This window comes from Drosophila navojoa, chromosome 3 (genome assembly GCF_054131105.1).
Source record: "Drosophila navojoa isolate 15081-1374.11 chromosome 3, UAZ_NAV_1.0, whole genome shotgun sequence".
In the NCBI taxonomy this organism is placed as follows: Eukaryota; Metazoa; Arthropoda; class Insecta; order Diptera; family Drosophilidae; genus Drosophila; species Drosophila navojoa.
The window spans coordinates 15,633,485-15,656,573 of record NC_142891.1 but is presented as its reverse complement, the minus strand read 5'-3'; the positions used below and the strand labels follow the sequence as shown (position 1 = coordinate 15,656,573).

At 41.2% G+C, this 23,089-nt stretch overlaps 4 protein-coding genes and 1 long non-coding RNA gene across 6 annotated transcripts in view; 2 read left to right on the top strand and 3 right to left on the bottom strand.

Annotated features, from left to right (window-relative positions):
• The window catches only part of Trim9 (E3 ubiquitin-protein ligase Trim9), a 114,573-nt gene extending 102,727 nt beyond the window's left edge, over window positions 1-11,846 (top strand). The window contains exons 2-10 of one of the 2 annotated variants that reach the window (XM_030383318.2): window positions 1,109-1,204; window positions 1,271-1,402; window positions 1,496-1,597; window positions 1,672-1,831; window positions 3,839-3,868; window positions 5,842-5,981; window positions 6,054-6,192; window positions 8,831-9,064; window positions 10,686-11,846. In XM_030383318.2, coding sequence (XP_030239178.1) covers window positions 1,109-1,204; window positions 1,271-1,402; window positions 1,496-1,597; window positions 1,672-1,831; window positions 3,839-3,868; window positions 5,842-5,981; window positions 6,054-6,192; window positions 8,831-9,064; window positions 10,686-10,975 — 1,323 coding nt within the window. In that variant the 3' untranslated portion in view covers window positions 10,976-11,846. The remainder of the gene's footprint in view (window positions 1-1,108; window positions 1,205-1,270; window positions 1,403-1,495; window positions 1,598-1,671; window positions 1,832-3,838; window positions 3,869-5,841; window positions 5,982-6,053; window positions 6,193-8,830; window positions 9,065-10,685) is intronic. The other variant, XM_030383319.2, reaches the window with a different exon arrangement.
• A 3,300-nt stretch (window positions 11,847-15,146) lies between these two features.
• On the bottom strand, window positions 15,147-16,740 carry LOC115562215 (lipase 1). The gene is made up of 3 exons (XM_030383265.2): window positions 16,503-16,740; window positions 15,765-16,433; window positions 15,147-15,707 (listed from the first exon to the last, which is right to left on the bottom strand). The coding sequence occupies exons 1-3, from the start codon at window positions 16,635-16,637 to the stop codon at window positions 15,177-15,179; spliced, it is 1,335 nt and encodes a 444-aa protein (XP_030239125.1). The 5' UTR covers window positions 16,638-16,740; the 3' UTR covers window positions 15,147-15,176.
• Window positions 16,741-16,843: 103 nt separating this feature from the next.
• Window positions 16,844-19,090, top strand: LOC149091775 (uncharacterized). Its single transcript, XR_016196412.1, has 2 exons — window positions 16,844-17,117; window positions 17,223-19,090. It is a non-coding gene; the product is annotated as an uncharacterized LOC149091775 (long non-coding RNA).
• Window positions 17,338-18,941, bottom strand: LOC108658741 (lipase 1). The gene is made up of 3 exons (XM_030383263.2): window positions 18,628-18,941; window positions 17,903-18,571; window positions 17,338-17,844 (listed from the first exon to the last, which is right to left on the bottom strand). Exons 1-3 carry the CDS (start codon window positions 18,760-18,762, stop codon window positions 17,368-17,370), a joined length of 1,281 nt encoding a protein of 426 aa, XP_030239123.2. The 5' UTR covers window positions 18,763-18,941; the 3' UTR covers window positions 17,338-17,367.
• Window positions 19,071-21,389, bottom strand: LOC108657701 (lipase 1-like). The gene is made up of 3 exons (XM_089257433.1): window positions 20,612-21,389; window positions 19,899-20,561; window positions 19,071-19,838 (listed from the first exon to the last, which is right to left on the bottom strand). Exons 1-3 carry the CDS (start codon window positions 20,741-20,743, stop codon window positions 19,335-19,337), a joined length of 1,299 nt encoding a protein of 432 aa, XP_089113559.1. The 5' UTR covers window positions 20,744-21,389; the 3' UTR covers window positions 19,071-19,334.
• Between the last annotated feature and the right edge of the window lie 1,700 nt (window positions 21,390-23,089).

Sequence of the window (23,089 nt, the reverse complement as noted above, 5' to 3'; positions counted from 1 at the left end):
TGGCAAATAGAATGAAATAAAATAATCAACAAACAAGATGCAACAAATGAGGTAATGAGTATACGCCAGGTCTGACAAAACAAGATGCGGCAGTCACCCGTTAGGATGGCATCAGGAAAGTGAAAAGCAGCCAAGCGCTTCAGGCGAGTGGGTGAGTGGTTGAGTGGGTCTACTGCAGAAAGGGTCGCCTGGCAAACACTTGAGCAGCCGGACAGTGTGGGCTTGGGCTTGAGCTCGGGCTCCGGTTCGTTCTCGTGTCGCAGGAAGCTAACATAATTGTGAGTGCTGATGTCACGCCGAGCCTCAGAGGGCGGGGCCAGCGTTTCAATGCCAAACAGGCCTCGGGGCAGCACGGCTCCGCAATGGACAACAATGATGGGAGCAGAGCAGACGGCAGCGCTCATTACCTAGAGGCAGAGGAAGAGGAAGAGGAAACGAGTGCTGTAGCTAAAACAATTTTAATGCTAATGAATTGAAATTGTTGAGCAGCAGGCCGTGCACCGCCTGGCGTATACGCAATGTAATTGTGAATGAATGTAAATTGAGCCCAAATGCTGCCGTTGCTGCGGGAATTGTTGTTGTTGTTGTTGTTGCATGTCAATGTCAAGTGCAAATGTTGCAGCCGCCGCAACAATAATCTCTCATTGCTGCTATCGGAAAATACAAATGAGGTTTTGTACTCTTGTGGAATTTTGTAACATTTTGGAGGGCATCTGATGGGAGTGGAGAGTGGAAAAGGAATTGGAATTGAAACTGTGTTTGCTGCCCAGCCCGGCGGGCATGTAATTCATTTTCTGTATATGCCAGAGTCCTTGACTATGACACGAGCTGAAAAACTATTAAAAGTATATTTTATATACATACATATATACATATATATGTATATAGAGTCTGTTGTAAAAAAAAAAGTTGCGCTGCCGCAGGCGTGACTAAAGTCCGCCGCATGGCACTTCATAAAAAAGTCGTAACATTTTACGACTCTCACAATACTCCATTGCATTTTCTTGCCTTTTATTATATATATTTTTTGTTCGGCTCTGGCTTTGGCTCGTCACTGATGTCATCCTTTTGTATTCCCTTCTCGGGGTTTTTTTTTTCTTTCCTACAGACGGAACTCTCACACAATCTGCAACAATTGTCGGAGAAGGCACGTTCCACAACCGAATTCATACAGCGGCTCAAAGGCATGAGCGACAAAGTAACGGTGAGTTGAGAGAGAACGTGAACATTTTCCAGCAGCAAATTGTTGATTTTAATTACTTGCGCACAGGAATCCTGCATTGAGTTCGAGCGTCTTGTGCACGCCCAGTGCGAGGCGCTCATTCAGGCCATACACGACCGACGCGAATATCTGCTCGAGGCGATTCGCATGGACAAGGATACCAAAATCAGAATACTAAAGGTGAGTAGCTGCTCCTGCTGCTCCTGCTGCTGCTGCTCCTGCTGCTCCAGCTCGTATGCAATCTGTACCTTCATTTCGGCTTTCTCTCAACAGGATCAGCAATCGAATTGCACGGGCAAACTGCAGCAGACAACGGGACTCATTCAGTTCTGCATTGAGGCATTGAAGGAGACGGACAGCGCTGCCTTCTTGCAGGTGCGTAAGGCTAAAGAAAATACGAAATGAACGTATATCCATATATATATTTATATTTATATTTACTCACACAGGTCGGCTCCATGTTAATCAATCGCGTGGCCAACACAGACATGACCTGGCACCAGGAGGTCACAAATGCTGCGCCTCGCGTCTCGCCCATTGTTGACTTGACTCTGGATGATGTTGCCGTCGCACGGGCCATAGACAACTTGAATTTCATACAAATGAAAGGTGCGTAGAGTCGTATTTTGATAGTTTGAATACTCCAAATAGTTTCGCAAGTAAATAATCCAAGAGTTCATACTAATCAGTTTAGCTATGAGCTAGTTAGTTTTTGCTAAAGTTTAATACTAATTAAATATTTGCTGTAGAAATTCAAGCTAAAACTCACCACACAGACCACAATATATAGAAGTATAAGGAATGTAAGGAATGTAAACATCGTAAATGATGTCGATTTTTATGAAGAGAATATGGAATATATTTAAACTGCATCTAAATGAGCTGGGAGATCTAGAATTATTTTACACTCTGTGTGTATTTGTAGTTGCTTTATAGCAATTTAATTATCATAAAGAAAAAATGGAATATATTTAAACAAAATCTAAATGAGCTCAGAGATCCAAGAACAAATTATAGAGTCATTCCTTTTATTCCGTGAGATTTAATGGTTGATTGATATAAATATAATACCTAAAAATATTTAACAAAAAAAGTAAAAATATTATATAAACAACTCAAATAACATATTTACATTTACATATGAATATAATGCTCAATAGTTTATAATGAAATAAGCTTTCGATAGCTTAAAAAATATATCAGCAATTTTATATAAAATCTTGAATTGCTTTGAGCATAATTGGGGCTTTAATAGCTTAACCAATAAATAGTCAGACCTTTGAATTCGTAAGCGAGAAATATACATTTATTATACATTTGAAATAAATGTAATAGGAGTATGAATAGAAGTTTCTGCAACTGGCAAGCATTTGAATATGGCTTTAATATTAGTTTATTATCTTCTAGCAGCAAACTCAAGCTTAAGAACCAGGCATACCTTGGTATAGAGAGTTTAAGTTTCTACCCTATCTAGCATTGCTTGCCTAGTGTCTTCCAGAAAGAATAATTTTTATCTGCCGAACAATTTGGCTATCGATAAATGCTTCGCCTTTGCTTTTATAGAAATGCCCAACAGAACTTCTGGCTTATCTGGCTCATAAATTTATATTTTTATTAAAGAACAAATCGCTACTAAAAAGTTAAGCAGACAACTACAAACTTCAAGCCCGCCAGCAATCGATATCAGAATTTTCTTTGTATATACATCTATATATAAAGTTTTAAAAATTCAATCAGCTCATTCCAAAGCAATTCCATAGCCAGAATAATATTCGACAAGCTTTAAAGTCAGCCCTTTAAAAATTTTAGCCCACACTTCAAAGGGCCCTATAACAATTCATTTCGCCGCCTTTTTAGCGTAAATTTGTGTAACCAAATTATGTAGGCAGCTCGTAACATAAATATTGGAACTAATTGTCACAGGCTAAGGTAAAATTGTATCACAAAATGTCAATAAGCACTCACACCTAACAGCGCACAACATGCACTCAACACGCACACTCACACACACACACACACACACACACACACTTGAAAGTGTTGAAACAATAGCGCGAGCTCATTAAGTGCCATTGGAAAGTGCGCTCCAGAGACGCGAGCAGTAAAAATAGTTGAGATAGTTAGGGATATTCCCTGGAGGCAAACTCCATGTATAAATATAGAAAACGAGAAAGGGGAACAAAGTGCAAAGTGTAAAGTGAAACGAGACGTAGTTCCATTTCTTTGGACTGACAAATTTCCAGGGAAAGGCCCACCCACACACACACAGACACACACGCAGACACAGACACACCTAAAATAACAAAAGAAAGAGTTGAAATTTGATACATTTTTCCTGTTGATTGTGTCTAATTTATGAGCATATAAAACACACATACACACACGCAAAATAATAATGCTATAAATATGAAATTTATGTTATATGATATAGCTAATATGAATATATATAAATATCTTTAAATCTATGTATCTAGATATGTTTTAAATGTCTTTAACTTTTTGTGCTTCTCTTTTATCGCGCGCCTGCTCCACATAAAAAACAAAAACATTTCTATGTGCCGCTTGATTTCATAAATAAATAAATACATAAAATCAAATCAAATCAAACTTAAACAGTCAAAGATGAGGATGAGAGATGTCCGGCAGGTGAGCAATTAATGCAACCAACAACAAACAAAACCCAGCAAATTTCTAACTGTTTTTTAGTTTTTTTTTTCACCAATGGAAAATTTCATGAAAATTAAACAAACATTTTTTTGGTTGCGTTCAAATAAAACAAACATAAAAATTCAACAATTTTCATCTTGGTGCTAAAGCTATCACACACACACACACATACATACTCACATACAGTATCTCATTCACACACACACACACATTGGAATTTTCATTGTTGGCCATTTTGTTTTTTTTTTTTTTTTTCATGGGCTTTTGCTATTGTTTCTCTGTGTACGCGCCTACGCATAATAATTTTCGCATTTTCATTTCAACAACAAACGGGCAAAAAAAAAAAGAAAGCGGCAGAAAATAAAATAATATGTGAAAAAGCGAGAGCACAAGAAAAATGAAAATGCTGTCAAAATATTTTCACTTCCGCTGCGCTCCACCGCAAACTGTCAGCGAGGCGAAGCTTCAAGTGACATAATTTGAGTTTCTCGTTTTTCTGCACATTTATTTTATATTTTTTTTTACGATTTTTTATTATTATTATTTTTTTTTTTTCGTCTCTTGCCACAGCTTTATTATTTTACGCTTTGGCTTTCAATTTATTCTCTAGCTCTGACAGTTTTGCGTCCGAGTGATTCGCCCCAAGAGAGCGAGCTCTACCCCCAGCCACTTGGCCATATCCTTTTCAGTGCTTGAGGTTCGCCTTTAGCGCTTGCCAATAAATTTCGAATTCAAAACTTTTTACCTGCCTTTTCACCTGACATTTGACAGCTTGGCGCCTGCTTAATTTCGCCTGTCTTCTTCCCTCTCTTCTTTTTAATGCTTATTTTGTGGCATACTCTAGGGCGCATCCGCCGCTCGCTTGTTTTGCGAGCCATAAACTTTTATTGTCACGCCTTTGTTGCTCCAGCAGCGGCTCAATTAGTATTTATATACATTAATAATGCATGCATAAAGCTTTTGCCAGTCTAAGTGCCCAAATGGGACAAATTTGGGTTAAGTGCTATTGGGCGTGGCTTTGGCTTGACTAGGGTTTCTGCAGTGGCTTGCTCTTGAATGTCTTCCCATTCAACTCTTTTATTTATTTTCAATTGTCAAAGCGCCAATTAATAAATTAAATTTAGTTTTAGTTTCTTTTTATTAAATTTATTTTATTATTTATTTTTATTTATTTTTTTATTTATTTTTATTTCTATTGTTTCTCAACTATATATTTTTTATAAGATTTTCAGATATATAGCTTACTATTTGTCTGTCAAGTTTTTTATTTGCTTTAAATTAAATTTAATTAATTATTTATTTTAAATTCAGTTTAAAATTTTCAGCCTCAATTACTTATAGCCTTAAAAAGTTTACATGACAATTAAATATATATTTAATTGTTTTTATTTTATTGAAAGAGTTGAAAGAAAGAGATTCGTTTTATTTTATGTAATTTCATAAAATGAAAGCTATATATGAAAGGTACGAGTAGCTAAGCTATCAATTGGTTATTTTTTATTTTTTGTCTTCTGCCTTAGTAATTTATTTTATTTGTTTATGTCAATCGATGCAGATTGATCTAAAATACCTAAATAGACTTTATGTGTACATAAGTATTTCGATATTACATATTTTGTAACAACTTGGTTTTGTCTCTGTTTGACTAAAATATTTCAACTCTATTAGTTTGGCTTTAAGGTGCTTTTGATAAATTTTTTTTGTTTAGTTTTTAACCAATTTTAATATTTAATTTCGCAGACTTTTGATACTAATCGGTTGATGTATATTTAATATAATACAAAATTATTAATAAAAATGATTTATTTAATTTTATATACCTTACTTGTGCCTCAGTATAATTTGGTTTACTAACACACACACACATACTTACATACATAGACAATTACACTTATACTATATTTATATCCCTCTCTCCATTTCTCTCTCTCTCTCTCTCTTTGACCATATAGCACCCTCGACGCCAAAAATTTTGCCAGCGGATTGCTCAGCGGAGAACAATTCTGTGACTGTTGCGTGGCAGCCACCGAGCCATTGCTTTGTCGAGGGATATGTCCTGGAGCTGGACGATGGCAGCGGCGGCGAGTTTAGGGTAAGTGAGCTCAGCTCAGTTCAGCTTTAGTCGACTGGCTTTAATGGGTATTCAACCATCGACATTTTACAGGAAGTTTATTGCGGCAAGGAAACAATTTGCACCGTTGACGGTCTCCACTTCAACTCCATGTACAATGCGCGCGTGAAGGCCTTCAACAGCGCCGGCGAGGGTGAATACTCGGAGCTGATTGGACTGCAAACAGCGGAAGGTGAGTGCCCCTCCAGTCTTCCGCCCACCCCCCTGAACTATTCTCGCACTAGACTAGTACTAGCTTTTTCAATTAAACTCTCAGCTTCAAGCTATTGCCGCTCGCTCCTGGTTCTAGTTCTGGTTCTGGTTCTGGTTCTGTTGCTGCAGCTACTTTGCCAACAACTCTTTTATAATTTAATCCTTTTCGGTCATGCGCCAAGCCCCCTTTGCTTTCCGCTGGCGTCTGTCGTGCTTTGCATGTCAAACAGCCATTGACCCCTTTCGCTGCGCCTGCCGGCCAGAGGCGGCTCCATTCGCAATCCAATTCTCACTTGATTGATGCATGCGCCACCTGACATACACAACCATCCCGTCCACTCACCCACTCGCCCCCCCTCGGCAAATGAAACTGACGCTTGAAGTTATTTAATTTATAAAATTGCCAGCGCATTCCATGGCCATGGCGAGGTCCTGGCGTCTGCTTTATCCTTGGCATTTTATTAGTTGCCCCAACGTTAATTTGCAACTTTTAATTGATTATTGCTTGGAGGTTAACCCCGCGCTGCCACAGTGGGGCCAAGACTCTGTCGGCTCCGGCTCATGCAAATTGTTATTTTATAAAGTGTTTACATAGGGCGCGTACGCCTAAGTAATTAACGGTTAACCGTTGACGCTTAATGACGCGTAACACTCACTGCCTGGGCGTAACCGAATCGGTAATGGGCAGTGGGTGGGCTCTGCTAATTGAGCTACCTTCCAAACACTAACCAAAACACCTCGAAAACGTATAATTCGGTGAGAAAGGGTTAGAAGCACGGAATGGTGTGTGTGAGAGAGAGAGAGAGAGAGAGAGAATGACAATCATATAGACTAGCGTTAATTGCAGTAGAATAGATCTGAGTATAGAAGCTGGCAGCTCAGCAGATTCTTTGATTGCTACACGCCAACATATAAAATACAAAAGTAAGAGCTGTGTTTAATGTAATGCCAACATACAGACATATGTATGTATGTACGTATGTGTGTATTTAATGTATTACTTTCAATGCTCGCAAATAACTGATGACCGTTTCTGAAGAACTCAATCTCAGCAAGAACTCAAAGAGCGACCGATAGCATCTTCCACTCACACTCTGAGAAAAGACTCAGGGAGTAGCCGATTGCATCGGTCCTTTAACGAACTTTTGTTATACTCATTAGTATATTGATTTTGTGCGAGGTCCGTCTTGTCCTTCCGTCTTTCCATCTGTCCGTATGAGCGCAATTTCTTGCGGCGCTACTGAAGCTGGATTAGTCCATGACAGCAGCTTTGACCCATAATTTTAAGCCTTATTAGAAATTTCCTTTTCACTCCAATATTCCCTTTCAACGATTCCCACTTCATTCCTAAATTTCATTCCAAAAAATTTCCATCAAACCCCGTGAGCTCTTAACTTCAGCTGGAATTGCTTAAACTCAAGTCATTGCTCGATTTGATATTAATCTCATCTAGATTAGGCTAGAGTTATTTGTTTTCAATAAATGGCTTGTTTTTAACGCCAAATCATATTGCGGCACCAAACAAAGCGAAACAATAAACTTCAAGCTTGTTATTGTGGCTAGCTGCCTTTGGTGGCCAATAAAAAAGGCAGTCAGTGCAGTCATCGTCATCATCATCATCACCATCATCATCATCGTCATCATGGTGGCAACTGCCTGCAGCTGGCTCGTCTGCCTTAGTTGGCTTTAGTGGCATTCCCCGAGCGCCTTGGCTTTGGCCACTTAATGCCCCACAACAATAAAAGTAAATTTAATAAAGTACTTCGACTCGAGCCCTGCTCGTGGCATACTTTGCGGCGCATAACAGCATAAACTATGGGCCACTGGCCACCGGCCACCGACTGCAACTTAGCCAAGTGCTGCAACTGAAGCCACTCCGTTGGTCAGCACGAGCCACCGGGCAGGAGGCAGCCATCAGCCTGGCAGGAGGCCGCAGCTACTTGCCACTAGCCACTCGGCGAGGCCACTTGAGCTTTGACAATAGAGAAAATTGCAGGCTCATGCTGCACAGTGGTTCGAGGTGTTGCGAAAAATTGAAAACCTTTTCTTCACTTTTATTTTGGCTAAAATGAACAAATGCTGCTTCACAGAATTTCGGACTTTATTAGAGCATTTACTAAGAATCTGTGGCCTGTTAAAAAATATGCAAATACCGCCAGCTCTATATTAAATTGATATTAGATCATTATTTATTTTACAAAATAAATATATAATAATAAATATATTTTATTGTTATTATTCATTATTTCATTTCAATTAAAAATTATTCAAGTTCAATTTTTTACATAAATTTTTTTTTAAAGGTAATGATAATAACCTTTGTTTTTTTATCTATCTAAACTTTATTTATCCCAACTAAATTAACAATATTATTAAGATATTTGCAAATATCTAAAATTCCACTTTGCCTCACTGTCCTCAGCTATTGTTTGACATTTGCCAGCTTTAATTTCTCTTGTCAATTTTCGACCGTAGGACCCACTGTAGTGCAAGCTAGTCAGCTCTGCAGCAAGCTGCCACCTTGGAGACTGTTGTCTACTTCAATATTCGCTTATTTTCCATTATATCATTTCTCTTTCTCTGTCTCACTCGCTCTTTCGCTTTATCTGTGCTTGCAGTGGCCTGGTTCACGTTTGATCCCGTGCTGAGCGGCGGAGCTGGCTCTGGACTAATCTTTAGCAAAAATAATGCCACTGTCTCTGTGGAGGGCTGGGAGCATCGTGTGGCCCTTGGATCTGTGGGCTTCTCGCGCGGCGTCCACTACTGGGAATTCACCATTGACAACTATACGGCGGACACGGATCCGGCATTCGGTGTGGCCCGCATCGATGTGGCCAGGAACAAAATGCTGGGTGAGTACAAATTGTCGAACTGTAGATGTGGAGATGTGCGGGGACACTTTTGGCATTTGAAATTCAATTAAAAAAACGACACGCCCACTCGAGGTGCTGCAAAGCACTTTAAAAGCTTTCAAAAACTTTGCGCCAGGCGCCAAAGAAGAACAAAGGAAACTGTCCAAATGCAACGGAAATCGAAGCAACAAATAGATTTGCAGCGCCACCTAGCGTTGACAAAAGGCCAATCATATGCAGAAAACTTTGCAGCTAATAAATAAGTGACGCAAATACGACGATGGAGTTGAGGGAGGGCAGCAGAAGGCGCGACGTTGCTGCTCTGTGGAAAAGAAACTTTTCCATTTCCATTTCACTCCGGCCAATATAATGGCAAATGGAGGGCGTCATTTCGATTGGTGGGCGTGACCAGGAAAACTTTTGCCATTTCTTGTTGCGTGTGCGTGAAAGTTTTCGGCAAGAAGTTTGCAGTTGCCAGGGATCTAGAAACCATTCGAGGTGCCAACAAACACACAAACAAAAGGAGGCGTGCCCAGACGCCTGGCAAGTAAATTGATTGAAAATGCGTTTCAAAGGAGGCGTGGCAGGTGGTGTAAGAAGAGCGAGGGAGTGGGAATACGATAGGGTTATATGGGATTGTTGGACAGACAAAAGTAATTAAAAGTGCGACACTTCAAGTTTTGCGCGTGACAAAAGTTTATTTGTGGATTCGAATCGCCTCTTAAATTATTTGCTAGAAATTCTCAAAGTACTTTCCTATAGTTAAAGCTCTGCCTGCGCTCCATTAAGCATTTGCCCTCGACTCCTGCAATTCGCAAGTTTTGAAATTAAATTTGCATATGCAAACGCTGAAGTTCGCTAACGAAATGCGCAACTTTGGCGCAGGTGGCGCCCCCAAGCGGCTGACATTGACACTAACAATGCAGTTGTTGCCAACTTCTTTTTACGAGCTGTTGCTGTCGTTTTCGTTGTTGTCGTTGTTGTTGTCGTTGTTGTTGTCGTTGTTGTTGTCGTTGTTGTTGTCGTTGTTGTTAGTGTTGCTGCTGCTGCAGTTGTCTTTTGGAATATAACAAAAGCAAGGTGAAAGCTGAAAATGAAATGGAAAAACTGATGGCGCCTGAAGCCATTTGCAGTAGTAGATGGAAAAACATATTGAAGAGGGAAAGAAAGAGAAGGCGACACTGAAGACAGAGAGAGAAAGAGACAGAGTAATGTAGACTAAGCTAAAAGCTCTGCTGCGAGTCAATATAAAGTCTGTGGATTATGAAGAATAATCAGAGTAAATTTACTTGGAGAATATTATCCTCAGGAAAATTATAATATAGAACATCAGATATAAATATACATAAATATATATATTTAAATATATAAATATATTTATTCAAATATATAAAAATATATCAATCATTGCAAGACTTGATCATATTGAGCCAGGTTGAATATCCTTGGAGAATACTTTAAATCCTTGAGACGAATACCTGATATAAGAGTTGTATTTCCGCACGACCGAAGGAAGCCCTTTCCCTTGATCAAATATAAATTTATCAAACTATACATAGCCATCTATCTATCCCATCTACCTATTTTAAATACCTTCTCCACTATCTCCCGTTCATTTCAGGCAAGGATGAAAAGTCGTTTGCCATGTACATTGATCGCCAGCGCTCGTGGTTCCAGCACAATTCCATACACGAGCGTCGCGTCGAGGGCGGCATCACCACGGGCAGCACGATTGGCGTGCTTCTGGATCTGGAGCGGCACACGCTGAGTTTCCTGGTGAATGAGATGCCGCAGGGTTCGGTGGCTTTCCGGGATCTCTATGGCGTCTTCTATCCAGCGGTGAGCATTAATCGCGGCGTCACCTTGACTATGCACACGGCTTTGGATGCGCCCAAAATGGATTATTTCTAGAGGGAGATCTAGAGAGCGAGAGAGAGATGGGAGGAGTAGCGAATTGTGTACATATAGCTTGACATTTAGCAGTTATCGATGTCTATATGCATATTAAGTTATACTACATAGCCTATAGAATAATCTACATACACTTACTCCACATACTTGTGCTTATTATATGAACGTAGTCTCGGGCAGAACTTAGCGACATATCTACAATTTATTCGTATCCCTCTCCATAACTCAAGACAACGTTTCAAAAACGCTGCAAAAAAAAAAAAAAAAAAAAAAAAAAAAAAAAAAAAAAAAAAGAAGTTAATATTTAGACAGCGTTGCTTGAATCAAAGAATTATTCAAAATAATTGAAAACCAAATAAGTGTAAAATACAATATAAAATAAATATAATAAAATTTTAAAGTTTTTTTGCAATATACAATGCCAAAAATCAAGCACCGTGCAAAACACCAAAAAAAAAAGAAAAAGAGAGAAAGAGAAAGAAATAAAATTTAAATGCATCAATCTAAAAATCATGCAAACCAAAATAAACACACAGAAAAATCCATTAGTAATTAGTCGAGATACGAAGCACGTATATATAAATAAATATATATATGTATGTTTGCATTTGTGTGTTTGCCGGAAATTTTTGCGTGTTAAATTGCAAGCCAAAAATTATGACAAATATCAACAAAATGAAATGGAGAAAAAAAAAAAAAAAACAGTTGAATGAATAATTATATGCTTGCAAATAAAATAAAATAAAATTACAAATGCAAAAATCAAATATGATTAGAAAAATGTGTGGTCTGGCCATGGCCACAAGTATTTAGTATTAAGACTGAAGCAAGTTTTTACAGGCAATCGAAATTTGAAATTGAACCAAAAAGAGAGACAAAAAAAGAAAAAAAAAAAAAAAAACAAATAAAAGCGTACTTCAAAGTTCTCCATGTTAAATGTGCAAAATTATAGAAAAAAACACACACACACAATCAAAAAGAACAATTTGCTTAATGAATAAAATTTAATTAACATTCATAAATATATATGTGTGTATACATAAATATTAATTAACATACTTAATATTAAGTTTCATGTAAATATCAGCATAATCTATTTTATATATTAGCATATATAAATATATTTTCATTTCATGTAATTACTTCACAAACACGGGCTATGAATGTTTGTTTACTATAATTATTAATATTATTATTTTTTTGTGTGAGTATACTTAATATATATGCATAAATAATTGCTAGTTTTACGTGTGTAATATTTAAACATAAATCCCTTATTTATACCTTTCCATTTTAAGCATATACACAAATAAAATAAAACACTAAAAAGCAACGACAAATTATCGTAAAATTAAAATCTCTATGCATGTTTAATATCTCTAGTTGTAATATTACTTGTAATAATAATAAAAACAATTCAGAACACGATAAAAACAAACGAACAACAACAACAACAAATCATATTTCATTGGAATCAACAACAACAACAGCTGACACGAGTTTATTTATAAAGTCATATGGAAAATAAATAATAAATACTGAAATTGCATATGAAAATTTATGGAACTGTTTATTGCGGGGCCAATAAATTTGGGAAATATTTCTATTTGTATAATCGACGTGTTTGCCAAAAGATCTAAAACTCTAATTAAAATTCAGCATGCTCAAATATGTGAAACGAAATGCTAGTTCGATATTATTTATTTAGAACATTCAAATTCGATATGGAATGCAGCCGGGATTATAATGGGATAAATATGCCAAAATGAGTGCAATGGCAGCTTCAGTCGAGTGGGAACTTTTGTATTTCAGAGTAGTATTAGTGCGATCAATGACATGCTTGACATATGTAGTTGCCAGAGAGGGATAATCCAAGATGCTCATGAAATGCTCTTTATTTATAAAGAAGCTGTGCTAGGCCAGAGGGCAGAAGCTGCTTTCAGAGAGAAGAAGAAGCTGCTTGCCTGGGCAGAAGATTTAATACTCTCGATGCAAAAATTTTGTTTACTTATAAGGGAATTTAAAATTGTATATTATTTATCTATAATATAAGTCTAAGACTAAATGTATTGCTATTTCAGACTTGGATATTTTGTATGTATAGATATATATTTGTTTATTTAAAAAAAATCTGTGTGCTATTCAGTTCACTCTTTAATTAAAATTTATAAATAGTACTAGAATTAAAAAAAAAAAAAAATTAAAATACAAAATGTCCCGATAGTAAGTATACCTGATTTATTTTTAATGCATGCAACCCCATCATGTTTGCTGAAGTGTTAAGCTTCCACGATGACAATGCTAAATCGGAAAAACTATATTTAGAGTAGAATTATGATTGACTGATGATGGTATTAAACATACATAATAGCTTCTCGCATCATTTGTCAGAAAATGATCAAATTAATTAAATAATTCACATTTCAAGTTTATGCGATTAATCCAGGGTGAAATGATTAGAAATTCGGGCTCTTTCATCAATAAATTTACTGGAGTAATGGAGTAAGAGAGTAAATGATAGAGAAAGAGAGAGAGATTGTGAGTGATCATATCATGGCAAGATATATAAATGATATACATATTCAATATATTTGATATGCATTATATAGAGTATATTACTGAACGGCTCTCTAAATGTGTTACAATTTTTCATATGCAAAATCTATTAAATTCAAGCTGTATGTAGTTTAAACTCAGTTTGAGTTAATCTTTAGCGGTTTGTTGGTTTTTGTGCGAAGGGTTTCCTGCTGGTATTTTAGTAGTAATACTAATATGGATATTTGAACTCTATGCACAGGGCAGACGAAAGGCAGCAGCAGCAAAGCAGCTCCGACAACCACGTGCCACATCCGCAACAACAACTACAACAACACTGCCACGGAGAATGTTTTTTTTGGGGAATCGGTGAACGCAACGAGGCGCGAAAACATTTACTCAACACTTAGCGTCAGTTGGCAGCTTGGGTTGTTGCAAGTTTCTTGTGTGGCAGGCAGGCAGGCAGTCAGACTGGCAGGACGTTAGAGGGGGGAGGGGAGAGCCTGCGACGTGAGGCGAAAGTTGTATGATTTATGAAGCGAACGAGCAATGCTGCAAGGCAGCTGCTGTACCAGGGCCACCTGCCAGCTGCTACGCTGCGGCGCGGCGTCTCGGACGCAGCATGGCGGACGACGCGACGGAAACGGATGTGGCCGACACCCCAGAGTTGCTTTGGGGCAGAGTCTGCTGCAGCAGCAGCAGCATTAAATCCCATGCCCGGATACAAAAATTGCACTTTAATGCATTTCCATTCACACACACATAGACAAGAACAACTAAAATAGCAAACAATGCATAGCGAAAATAATAAAAAAGTTGCTTCGTGGTTTTTCGCGCTGTGCTCATTAAAATTTCGCTCAAAGCTAAAGTTTCTGTATGCACAATGCAAAATAAACAAACACACAAACACACACACTCACACACACACACACAGTTGTGGCGGGTAAACAAAATGTCGGCCTTTGCATTTGACACATGCAACTTTCTAAGCGTTTTCTATTGCTGCTGTTGTTGTCGCTGCCAGTCGCGGTCTACAGCCAAGTGAGTAATTTATAAAAGTGTCTCAGCCAGTGGGCGTGGCAGTGGGCGTGCTCAGTGTGAATGGAATGCCACATACAACAGCGGCAAAAACAGCGGCACATTGTTGACGACACATTTCGTGTGCCAGCTGACAGCAAGTCAAGCGACAACAACAACAACAACATCCAAAACAACAACTGTGTGTAAGAGCAGGAATTAGAACAAGCAAACCGTCAACACATTCAGCAATTGGCACAATGAACTTTTCGCATGCGTGAAGTTTTTTTTTAGCTAATGCGCAGAAAATCCAGAAGACGGCGAAAGTTTACAATTCTGAAAAAGAAAACAAACAAACACAAAAGGCTGCTAAGCATTGGGGATAACGGCAAAGGCAGGATATATTAGAGTCAAGTGGATGCAGTCGACTGAAAATAAAGGGAAGACTCTAGGTATATACATATATGAAATGCTGATGTCAGACAACGGGAATTGCAAATGTCTTGGAGTCGAAAATCTTGCTTAAAACAATAAATGAAACTACAGAGTAGTTATTTCATAATATTATTATTAATATTAAACAAATTAGAATTTGATATACATTTCATGAAACCTCTGATCGTGACACACAGAAAACTCATTTCAAAGCCTAATCGTAAAAGAGGTAATTCATGATGTATTTAAGAGAATGTGAAAGGAAACCCTCAGGCTCTTCAGTCTCCTCTGTCTGCGCAGCTTCTGTCGTCGTGCTATCTTCAGTGTCTTCGTGTTTTGATTCTGTTCTATTCTGTGCTCCATTCGCTTCGTAGAACTGCATGACCTCCAGCATGCGAGGCTGGGCCAGGCGCCTAGCGCTGATGCCCCAGATCAAGTCCATGTGATTCCATTTCTTGTATGGATACATGTGATTCTCAACCACATTGGGCAGCCGCTTGATCAGCCTTTTAACATCCTTCACAGCACTCAAATAGTCATTCTGTGTGTAGTAAAGAGCAACAGGAGCTGTTACTTTTTCCAAAGGATAATCCGGGGGCTTGCTTCGTCCATAAATGCGCTGATTCTCCTTCTCACCATGATCGTATGCACAGAAACGATCCGATTTCTGCAGCTGCAAGTAGTGAAGGAACTGATTAGAGTTTGCTCCGGCAGGCACATGTGCAAACATTGCTGGTAACATTGTCTAAATAAGAGGGACGATTAGATGAGGCTGACAAATGATAACTTTTTCGTAACATGCCATATTAGTTTCAGGTGGATCCTTTCCAAACATCCTCCAAAAATAAAACATACAGATGTCCATAACAGTTTCCGACATCATGCAGATACTAAAACCCTTAAAGTATGGCAATATTTCCTGTCCTTCTCCAATCATAGGGAGGACCCTATGTCCGATGCCTATGAATGGGCATTGCATATTCGTCATGTACCCCACTGGCGCCAATGCGCTCATTACGTGGATCTTCGCGTTGTACTCCGGCCGAGTGGAGGCCATCACGAAGAAGGAGGTGGTGCCCTGGGAGTGGCCAAAGTAGCTCAGCTTCTGGTAGCCCGTCTTGGCCAGCACCGCGTCGATGAGGGCTGGCAGATCGTAGTATCCGATCTCATGCCATGAGAAGCTCCAGTAGGACTTGTCCGTGTCGGGATTGAGTTTAACATGGCTTCGCGAGTAGCGATTGCCCCGAACATTCCCCAGCCACACATCGTAGCCAGCGTCGTAGAGGAAATACCCCAGACCACTATGGGGGCCCATCAGGATCCACGTTGCTGAGCTGTCCAGCAGTCCGTGCATCAGCAGCACAGGCTTCGCACCTGGTCGGGCAATGCGATGCATCTGCAGCACGTACTTGTCCTCGGTGGTCACGGTGTGGGTTTCGCCCGGATATTTGTACTTGGCCAACAGCTGGACCTACAGGGCAAACACTCTGCTATTAACATGTTATTGAAATGATCTCTGCTCGAGCTGATCTCTTCATACCGTTGATAGTTTCGCATCCTCTAGCACACTGGCCGGATATGTGTCCTCCGGAAAGTCCGCTTCAACTGCTGTCCACAGCTGAGTCAGCCAGAACAAGCCCAGTACACACTGCCATCGACAGCTTCCGCACGGCATGATGTTAAAGATCAATGAAACTGAACTCTATTCTGTCAGTTTGTGGTCTATATGTAGCTAGTCCCACTCCCAGAGAGCGACAATTAGTTGCGCCAGCCTCGAAAGTACAGCGCACTTAGCTCTTATTGGACCTAATCGCTTCAAATTTCCGACTGAATCGATTTGAAACATATAAAATGTATGAAAATTACTCCATACTCCCAGCACTCTTGGCCTAAAATTGCCAATAGTTGAGCGCATATTCGTGTGCCAAGCGACAGCGACTGGAGGTAGAAGACCAGGAACTGGAATTTGCATAAAAACCAGCAAATGGAGACTGCGGCAATATTTACAGCTCTAGTGTTTAGGGCATAGGAGACTTTATACAGAGGGAAAGGACATGCTCAAATCGAATTGTGATCGTTTCACTAATCACGAATCTATATACTGTATGGCTTTTGTTTGTCCGTTACATACATTTTAATAACACCAAAATTCTAGGTATGTAAATTACATAGAGTAACTAACTCTTAACTTTTGTCCAGTTGATATCCTTATAGACTAAAAAAAAAAAAGAAAAATATGAGACAAATATTTTTATTTCAGGTCTTATATGCAGCTGTGAAAATAGCAGTGAATCAGGAACTCTTAGGCAACATGTAATATCAACAATATATATTTTAAGCCATGAGCTTCTCAAGTAATTATATTAATTATTAAATTTTTCATTAATTGGATCAATCGTCTCAGACTAAGTCCCCACAGCCTTTAGCACAGTTACAGTTGTCATGTTGGCAGTCTTTACGGGGCTTACGGTCGTGGCTAACTTAGTTCCATTCTGTGGTCCACCCGCTTCACAGCGCCGCATGACCTTCAGCATGGCAGGATGGGCCAGGCGCCTAGCGCTGATGCCCCATGTCATGTCAATGTGGTTCCATTTCTTGTATGGATACAGGTGATCCTCTACAACATTGGGCAGTCGCTTGATCAGCCGTTTAACATCCTTCAGAGCATTCAGATAATCATTCTGGGTGTAAAAGATGGCGACAGGAGCAGTTACTTTTTCCAAAGGATAATCCGGGGGTCTGCTTCGTCCATAAATGCGATGATTCTCCTTCCCATGATCGTATGCACAGAAGCGAGCGGATTTATACAGTTGCATATAATGGATGAGCTGGTTGGAACTACCGCCACAAGGCAAATGATTCAACATAGCTGGTATCATAGTCTAAAGAGCAGAGAGACAGTTAGATCGGTTTGAATACTTTTTGCTTTGCAAAGCAAACCTTATTAAACTCAGCAGGATCCCTGCCTATCGCCTTCCACACGTAATACAGACAGGTCTGTATAGTAGTTTCCGACATCATGCAGCCAGTCAATTTACTCGAGTGTGGCAATAGCTCCTTTCCCTCTCCAAAGATATTGATGAAGCGATGTACGAGCCCTGTGAACTCACTCCGCATATTGCCGCAATAAACCACCGGACCCAGGGCGCTCATCAAATTGATCTTCGCATTGTACTCCGGCCGAGTGGAGGCCATCACGAAGAAGCTTGTGCTGCCCTGTGAGTGGCCAAAGTAGCTCAGCTTCTGGTAGCCCGTCTTGGCCAGCACCGCATCGATTAGGGCGGGCAGATCGTAGTATCCGATCTCGTGCCACGAGAAGTTCCAGTAGGCCTTGTCCGTGTCGGGATTGAGTTTAACATGGCTTCGCGAGTAACAATTGCCCCGAGCATTCGCCAGCCACACATCGTAGCCAGCGTCGTAGAGGAAATACCCCAGACCACTATGGGGGCCCATCAGGATCCACGTTGCTGAGCTGTCCAAAATGCCGTGCATCAACAGGACGGGCTTTCCACCTGGTCGGGCAATGCGATGCACCTGCAGCACGTACTTGTCCTCGGTGGTCACGGTGTGGGTTTCGCCCGGATATTTGTACTTGGCCAACAGCTGAACCTGCGAGTATTAACACATTATTAAATCGACCGCTGCTCGAGCTGATCTCTCCCAACCGTTGTCAATTTGGCTTCCTCCAACACGCTGGCTGGGAAGTTGTCCTCCAAGAACCCCGTCTCGCCTGCCGTCCACAGTTGGGTCAACCAAATCAAGCTACGTATACAGGTCCATCGACCGCTCCCGAGCTGCATGATGTTCAAGACCAATGAAACTGAACTCCATTCTGTCAATTTGTGGGCTAATTTTACTGGGTGTCACTCCCATAGAACGACGATTAGTTGCGCTAGCTCCCGGCTTACAGCCCAACTGGTAATTATCGCACAGTTTTCGCTAAAATAGTTGATATATTTGTGTCTCAATCGATTTGTAATGTATGGAGAATGAATGCTGTTACCATGCTCTCAGCAGCGCTTAAAATGAGTGTTAATGGGATTAACGGTTCATTAGTAAGTTCTGTAGTAAGCATTTGGGAAAGTTCGGCTAATAATAGATCTCAGAGTACTTCACGCATCAGTAAAATATATTCAATAGTGAAGAATCGCATGACATAGTTAAATATATTATATATATCATTATAGATTCTCAGATTCATTACAAATTAATGGAGAAATCCAGGTGTAGAAAAACTTGTTGATATTAGAGAATGACAACAGAAGAGGAAGTTTTTGAATAGGAAATCTTTTTACGCAGATAATATTGGTTAGTCAAGTAGCGATTTCTTCCAGGACTCTGCGACTATACACAAATTTATTTCTTATTCTTGTTAGTAAGGAGTGGGCTCTGTTTCTCTTATAGACCTCTTAGTCTCCACCTCCTGTTCCATACTTTCCGTCTTCCGTTCGACACTTTGGGTCGTAGTCAAATCTGTTCCATTCTGTGCTCCACCCGTCTCATAGAGCCGTAAGATCTCCAGCATGCGAGGCTGGGCCAAACGCCTAGCGCTGATGCCCCAGACCATATCAATGTGATTCCAGTTCATGTACTCATACATGTGATCCTCCACGATATTGGGCAGCCGCTTGATCAGACGCTCGACGTCCTTCACAGCAGTCAAATAGTCATTCTGTGTATAGTAGAGAGCGGCAGGAGCTGTTACTCTTTCCAAAGGATAATCCGGGGGCTGTGATTGACCATAAATGCGCTGGTTCTCCTTCTCACCATGATCGTATGCACAGAAACGATCGGACTTATGCAGCTGTAGGTAATGGAGGAACTGACTGGAGCTAGCGCCGGCCGGTACGTGGTGCATAATAACTGGTATCATAGTCTGTAGAAGAGAATCTATTAGAGAGTATTTTCAGATACTGCGGATTATTGCAGAACTAGCCTCGTTAAACTCCGCAGGATTCTTTCCCAGCAGCTTCCACATGTAGTACTGGCAGGTCTGCAATGTACGCTCCGACAGCAGACAGCTATTGAGCGAGTGTGGCAGTAGCTCCTGTCCTTCTCCCACGGCTTTCAGCAATCTGTGACCTAGGCCAACCAATGGACTCTCCACATTTCCCATATAAGCCACTGGCGCCAATGCGCTCATCACGTGGATCTTTGCATTGTACTCTGGCCGAGTGGAGGCCATCACGAAGAAGGAAGTGGTGCCCTGTGAGTGGCCAAAGTAGCTCAGCTTCTGGTAGCCCGTCTTGGCCAGCACCGCGTCGATTAGGGCGGGCAGATCGTAGTATCCGATCTCATGCCACGAGAAGCTCCAGTAGGCCTTGTCCGTGTTCGGATTCAGCTCAACATGAGCACGCGAGTAGCGATTGCCCCGAGCATTCCCCAGCCAGACATCGTAGCCAGCGTCGTAGAGGAAATAACCCAGCCCGCTGTGTGGACCCATCATAATCCACGTTGCTGAGCTGTCCAGCAGTCCGTGCATCAGCAGCACGGGGCTAGCACCTGGTCTGGCGATGCGATGCATCTGCAGCACGTACTTGTCCTCGGTGGTCACGGCGTGCAGCTCTCCCGGATAGCTATGCCTGGCCAATAGCTGGAGCTGTAAGGCAAAGATGTGAGTCTACTCTGCTCTGGCAGTTGTCCGCATACCGTTGACAGTTCCGCTTCCTCCAAACGCTGGCTGGGAAGTGGTCCTCCAGGAAGCCAGCCCGCCAGCTGTCCAAGCCGACTCAGGCAGAGCAGCCCCAGCAGGCAGCGCAAGTGGCAGTTCGCGGTCGTCATTGCAACTGAACCGTAGAGGGCCTCCGATGTGTTGTGGGTATCGCTGGCAGAGAGCGGCAATTAGTTGCGCCAGCCCAGATAGCTCTTATCGGATTGTAATTGTTTCAAGTGCTGCTAATATTTCTGACAGAGTCGAGCACATAGAAATGCTGTGCTGTGTACTCTATACTCGCAGCAGGGAGTATCAATGTATCAATGTGGCAATGCGGTAATCTCAACAGCTCTCATAGCGAGTGCTTCATATGCGATGCTGAAGTCAAAGGGCCTGTGGCGTAATGCAATTGTGCGCGACAGGTGCAAAGTTCGCCGTGTGCGTGGTGTTGGCTTTTAATGAGCCAATCGATCAATTCGGCTGCCGTTGAAGAGGCGCTGCTATTGCTTTATGGCCACCGACAGACAATTTGTCAATCAGTCAATCAGTCAGTCAGTCAAACAGAACGGCAGCAATCTGGCTGCCTATTGAAATGGAAATGGATGTGGATTTGTCTGTGGAAATGAAAATGGAATTGGAAATCAAAATGGAAATGCTAGCTGAGATTTGGCTAATCAAATTTCATAGCGGCTTTTTAAACTGTTTGCCGGCTTGATTGAAAAATTAAATTTTTAATTTCATTGCGGCCTGGGCAAAGCCTGCCTAGTCACAGGCTCAGCTGTGGCAACTAGAGTTGCTCGCACTTTGCCTACCCTAGATGAGTGAGAGTGAGAGAGTGAATTGAGAGTGCATGTTTAACCAGTTCTAGTCTGGCTTTTTCATATGAAAGTAAGCCTTTTATAAAGGGTATTATTAGTGTATAGCCTCCTTCGCTCTCCCTCTCTACCGTTCCCACTCTCTTTTTGCTGCTGTCCATTCAGCAAATATTTGCAACGCTTGCGTTTGGCTGGCTCTTGTCAGTGCCTATGTCATCGCTTTCCCTTGATTTTTTTACAATTGATTGGCAAAAATTGAATTCGGCTTTTGCATAAAATATTTGGATGCCTTTTATTTGCGCCAACTGCTGTCACACGGACCAATATTGACTACCAGCTCCGTCCAGCCCGTAGGCGTGCATCGTGCCGGAGACGGCGACTGAGTTGGCCAAAGCGCTTCGACATTTGACAAATAACTTAATTCGAAGCTGTCACCACATGTTGGCTGGCTGGCTGACTGTTCAAGGCAGCCTGGACCACGCTTGACAGCCCAGCCCAGGCTGACAAGAGCTGCATGGATGGAGTAAGCGTGCCTGCAAATCAGTGGGGATTTGTTAAGGTTCAGGCTTCGATTCACACGCACCAAATTTAAATCGATATATGATAATTTGTTTAGCTTAAAGAGACACCAGCAAAAGGCAACGATTCTCTTGCGAAATAGTTTCGAATGCAATTGAAACTTCTTGAGTGGCCCAATTGAGATCGATTTGGGAGATCAACTATTGTGTTGTAAATATATATTTAGCCCAGCTTCGATTGAGCAACTGCAATTGCCATTTGCTGCACTTTTGACCCACTTTGTGGCAAGCAAACAAATTGCCAGCTGGCCGAAAATAAGGTAATTCCCTTTGCCCCCAGGCTGGCAATCAGCGTCTGCCTGTGGCGCGTGCCCCAACAATTAGCTAGTCGCTATTTAGAGAGCGACTGCCAATCAGGCGACAATCAGCGCTCAGCCTTACACGACTTGCCGCACAATGTGGCCCCAGCAAACTGGGCCCCAAAAACAAAAGCAAAACAAAACCTGAACGCTGGCCCCAGATCTTCAGCTGAGAGCGGGCGGCTATTGCAGCGAGTGGGAATCGATTGGGCAGCCCTTTCGGCTGCCATTGTTCGATGCTCTTTAAATGTCTCGGCGCAGACCCAGTTCCCTCGATTTGGTGCAGGGTTCAGCGCGAGCTCGTTAAGCGAGCGCTCTGCGAGCATCTGCAGCTGCCAGATTATTATCAGCATTGTTTAGTCGCAGCGTTTAGGCAGCCACTTGGCCATTAGTTGCAGCAGCTGTCCCGCGTCTGTCTACCGCCCTTCCTCTGCCCCTTCTCACGCCTGCTGCCTCCTGCCGCCATTAGCCACGCACGTGACTTTTAATCACGCGCGCATAAAATTTCATGCGAAATCACAGACAGGCCGCAAAAGCAAAAGCAAAAGCTAAGCCCAAAAAAACAAAAACTGAAGGAAACACCGCCTGGGCAATTTATTGAGGCGCTGGCTTGGTTTATAGCTTAGCCAACTTTAGCTTTGTCTAGCTCATTATAGATACAAGACGCGCGAGTGCCCTCATAAAAGCGGGTAGCATGATTTTCAAATACTGTTTGCCATGCACTGAAAGACATGAGTATATACAAATAAAAAATAGTAAATTTATAAATATATGTGTTAAAT

What these genes read in the sequence shown, in the direction of transcription:
- LOC115562215 (XM_030383265.2), bottom strand. Translation starts at nt 16,637, where the DNA reads ATGCCGTGCGGAAGCTGTCGATGGCAGTGTGTACTGGGCTTGTTCTGG. An exon ending in AGGATGCGAAACTATCAACG is followed by an intron (nt 16,434 to 16,502) that starts GTATGAAGAGAT and finishes TTTGCCCTGTAG; the next exon opens with GTCCAGCTGTTGGCCAAGTA. An exon ending in ATCCACCTGAAACTAATATG is followed by an intron (nt 15,708 to 15,764) that starts GCATGTTACGAA and finishes CCTCTTATTTAG; the next exon opens with ACAATGTTACCAGCAATGTT.
- LOC108657701 (XM_089257433.1), bottom strand. Translation starts at nt 20,743, where the DNA reads ATGACGACCGCGAACTGCCACTTGCGCTGCCTGCTGGGGCTGCTCTGC. An exon ending in AGGAAGCGGAACTGTCAACG is followed by an intron (nt 20,562 to 20,611) that starts GTATGCGGACAA and finishes TTTGCCTTACAG; the next exon opens with CTCCAGCTATTGGCCAGGCA. An exon ending in ATCCTGCGGAGTTTAACGAG is followed by an intron (nt 19,839 to 19,898) that starts GCTAGTTCTGCA and finishes TCTCTTCTACAG; the next exon opens with ACTATGATACCAGTTATTAT.
- LOC108658741 (XM_030383263.2), bottom strand. Translation starts at nt 18,762, where the DNA reads ATGCAGCTCGGGAGCGGTCGATGGACCTGTATACGTAGCTTGATTTGG. An exon ending in AGGAAGCCAAATTGACAACG is followed by an intron (nt 18,572 to 18,627) that starts GTTGGGAGAGAT and finishes TAATACTCGCAG; the next exon opens with GTTCAGCTGTTGGCCAAGTA. An exon ending in ATCCTGCTGAGTTTAATAAG is followed by an intron (nt 17,845 to 17,902) that starts GTTTGCTTTGCA and finishes TCTGCTCTTTAG; the next exon opens with ACTATGATACCAGCTATGTT.